Raw genomic sequence first — 3,148 nt, 5'->3', positions numbered from 1 at the left:
CATTAAGTCTTATGAGCCCAACACTCAACTGATGGTGCCTAGAATTTGCCTTGCTTGTTGCATGTTAGATTCATATGTCTACAAAGCCTCTGCTGTTCTGAACTTATTCAGCTAGCTTTATAACTGCAGGAATCTAGGGTGTACACCACCAAGCTGGCTTTAGATCAGTAACATCCTGACTCCTTAGAATTTTATATTACTTAAGTTGAAATCTTAGAGGCCTGATTAAAGTTTATTCATTGTTTAAAAAAATAAAATACAGTGTTTTATCTGAATTAAAAAAAGTTAATTGGAGAAAAATCTAAAAGTACCAAGAATATTTAAATCTATCCCAGACTGAAAGCTCACTATATGCCAGGAGTTGTAAAAGATTTTCATATATGTCACCTCATAATACATAGAAAATCTAACTTCTTGGTTTTTAATTATTGTGGTCTTTCAAGCCTGTTCACGCTAGGCATGCCAAGGTTGACCACAGTAACCCCAGTATGTAGCACTTTGTCCGGTACATAATAAGCATTCAATTTATATACAATGAATGATGCTTGTGAGCTAAATTCTCTTAATCCTAATTTTTCAAAATTCGTATTATGTATCCATTGAGGATTCTGAAACATAACTGTCATCAATGAACAGTGCAAGGGGCACCGATATGAATGATAAATGAGAAAGGGTGGCCATTTGGCCTTTGCTTCTCATAATTGCCTACCAGCTATAAAATATTTTCTACACACTGTCAACTTGATTTTTATGACTTTATATTGTACATTCCATCTGCACGCTAAATGTATAATTCATTTTTCCTTCATGTTTTGGGGAATCAAAATCTATGAAGTATGTTTATTTTTATTTATGCTTTTAGGCTTCCGTTTCCCTTGATGCAGCAGCTACTCATCTCTGCACAGTCCAGCTGTACCCACATTAGGTACATTTTTGGTCTCTATTAATCCCCAGGTATAGAGCCAAGCCCTTTGTGTCTTTATCTGGTGCTCATGGTGGATCTAAAGCCAGTTTCATACTAGCCTTATCTTGAAGGGCTTTGCTTTCCTGTTGCTGCTGCTTGGTGGTGGTGGTCATGGTTGTTGTCATTTTCTTGTTGTTCTCTGTTTTCCTTTTCTTCTCTTTCTTCTCCTTCTCCTCTTCCTCCTCCTTCTACTTCTCCTTCACCTCCTCCTCCTCCTCCCCCTTCTCATCCTTCTTATCCACCTTCTCTTCCTTCTTCATTTTCAGGCAAAGCGGTATATTCCCATGTCCCATGGTGAATACAAATAAAGAAGAAACTTCGGGGCAGGGCGGGTTACCCTTTTACTATTGAGCGTAGAGCCCTTTGGAACATTACACTAAAGGACAATAGAAGCCCAATGCATTGCTTTGGAACATAGCATAGAGACAAAATGCAGTATCGCAAGACACCAAGGGAGCTACAGGGCTTTACTCATCCTATTGGCCTAACCCAGGCCTCTCTCACAGGTAATTAGGTTCTTCACTTTATGCTAAAGGACACTTCAAATGTCTCAATCGTGGATCTTGTTAATTTATAAAATTTGCTTTTGATCAGATAAGATAGAACTGTATTTAACTTTTGCTAAAATAATCCCAGCAGACTTATAAAAATACTTACAACTTTACTTTGAATTGTCAAACATATTCTTCCGCTCACTAACGTATGCATGTGCACGTGTGTGTGTGTGTGTGTGTGTGTGTGTGTGTGTGTGTGTGTTCCTCTAATGTAGTCATCACCTACTGGATATTTTATCAAGAGAATTACCATGCTATATCTATGTAGTCCTTTGCTGATAACAAACAGCTTCTAAATACTTTATTTCATCTGATCTTTAGGAAAACCCTGCAGCATAATATTTTTATGTGCATTTAAAAGAAGAGGAGGCTGAAGCTCCAAGTGGTGGTGTTACTTGCTTAGAGTCCAATATCTCACTCAGTCCTGACAAAAATGGTACTCAGATCCAAATCTTCAGTTTCAAATTAAGTGCATCTTCCTACTATGGCATGCTGCCCCTCAAAACCATGTGTAGAATCAGAGTAAACAGATTTAGATGGAACTATCACAAAAATAATAGAGGCCTGAGGAAGCACACCCCACCTTCCATGCACATAGCTGCTTCTGGTCCAGCTGACATAAGCAGTCACTTCATTCGATCCTCACTTCCACTCCCTTCTCCCTCTTTCTCTCTAGCTCTGCTGGGATGGCACAGCTAAGCTGCAAGCTGCAGAGAGGATGCCCAGCATGTCCTCTCCACACATGTGGCTAATGATCTGGAAAAGCTCCTTAAGCCCAGAAAACCCAAAGAGGCCTTTTCACTAAGAACAAATAGCAATGAAAGGAAATACAGAGCCACCCTGCAGTGCACAGTACTCTATGGGAAACAAAATTGCATCTGTTGGACACCTTTGTTTTTTTCTTGTTCTTTCCCTCTTTACTTGCGTTACCAGTCTCAGAAACACCAACGTTCCTCTGTACTTTACTGGAGATTCCCCCAAATACAGTTCCTGAATCAAATCTAGTTGTGCCACTGGCCAAATCCAGGGATAAATCTAAGCTAACAGCCACCTAACCTCACAGAGGACTAACCCAGCAGATGTTGATGGTTTACTGTAAATATCCGGCATAGAGACAGCCAAAATGAAGCAGCCAGGCTGGCAATTTATAGATGCAATAGATGTAAGGAACAGGCCATTTATCATAATTCAGATCTGCTCCCATTTATTCTCCAGGAGGTTCTTTGAATGCTATAAATTATGGAAAAACTATACTATACAAACCAAACTTAATAAATACCCAATTTCCCCAAATATGACACAGAGAAAATACTACCAGTCTGTTTTTGGAGAGTCCAGTTTTTGAAAGGAGAACACTTTGCCATTATGAGTTGGGGGTCAGTCTAGGCAATGGCCCTTTATCTTCTCCTACTTTGTTTTATGGAAGTATCCACATTTTAAGTCAAGGAGGGAAATAGTTGGGGAAGGTTATAGATTCTTGTCAAACAAAACAGATGTCCTGACACATAAATTTTCACTGTTCCTGAAAGGCTCATAATTAAAAAATGAATCCGAGAGGATTTACTGTAAATTACACACAAGGAGAAAGAAATTAATAGGATGTCTTTTTTCCACCCAGCATTTACTATAT

The 3,148-nt window shown here is 39.0% G+C and overlaps 1 protein-coding gene across 3 annotated transcripts in view; it reads right to left on the bottom strand.

The window, feature by feature from the left end:
- Positions 1-3,148, bottom strand: part of LOC105819766 (neurexin-3-beta) — a 615,260-nt gene that overhangs the window by 424,741 nt on the left and 187,371 nt on the right. For all 3 annotated transcript variants that reach the window (XM_012656066.1, XM_012656067.1, XM_012656068.1), the window contains exon 2: positions 2,095-2,122. In XM_012656066.1, the coding sequence (XP_012511520.1) occupies positions 2,095-2,122 (28 nt within the window). The remainder of the gene's footprint in view (positions 1-2,094; positions 2,123-3,148) is intronic.

Source organism: Propithecus coquereli, unplaced genomic scaffold (assembly GCF_000956105.1).
Source record: "Propithecus coquereli isolate 6110/MARCELLA unplaced genomic scaffold, Pcoq_1.0 Scaffold5, whole genome shotgun sequence".
NCBI classification, from domain to species: Eukaryota; Metazoa; Chordata; class Mammalia; order Primates; family Indriidae; genus Propithecus; species Propithecus coquereli.
This window is presented reverse-complemented; position numbering and strand designations above follow the sequence as displayed.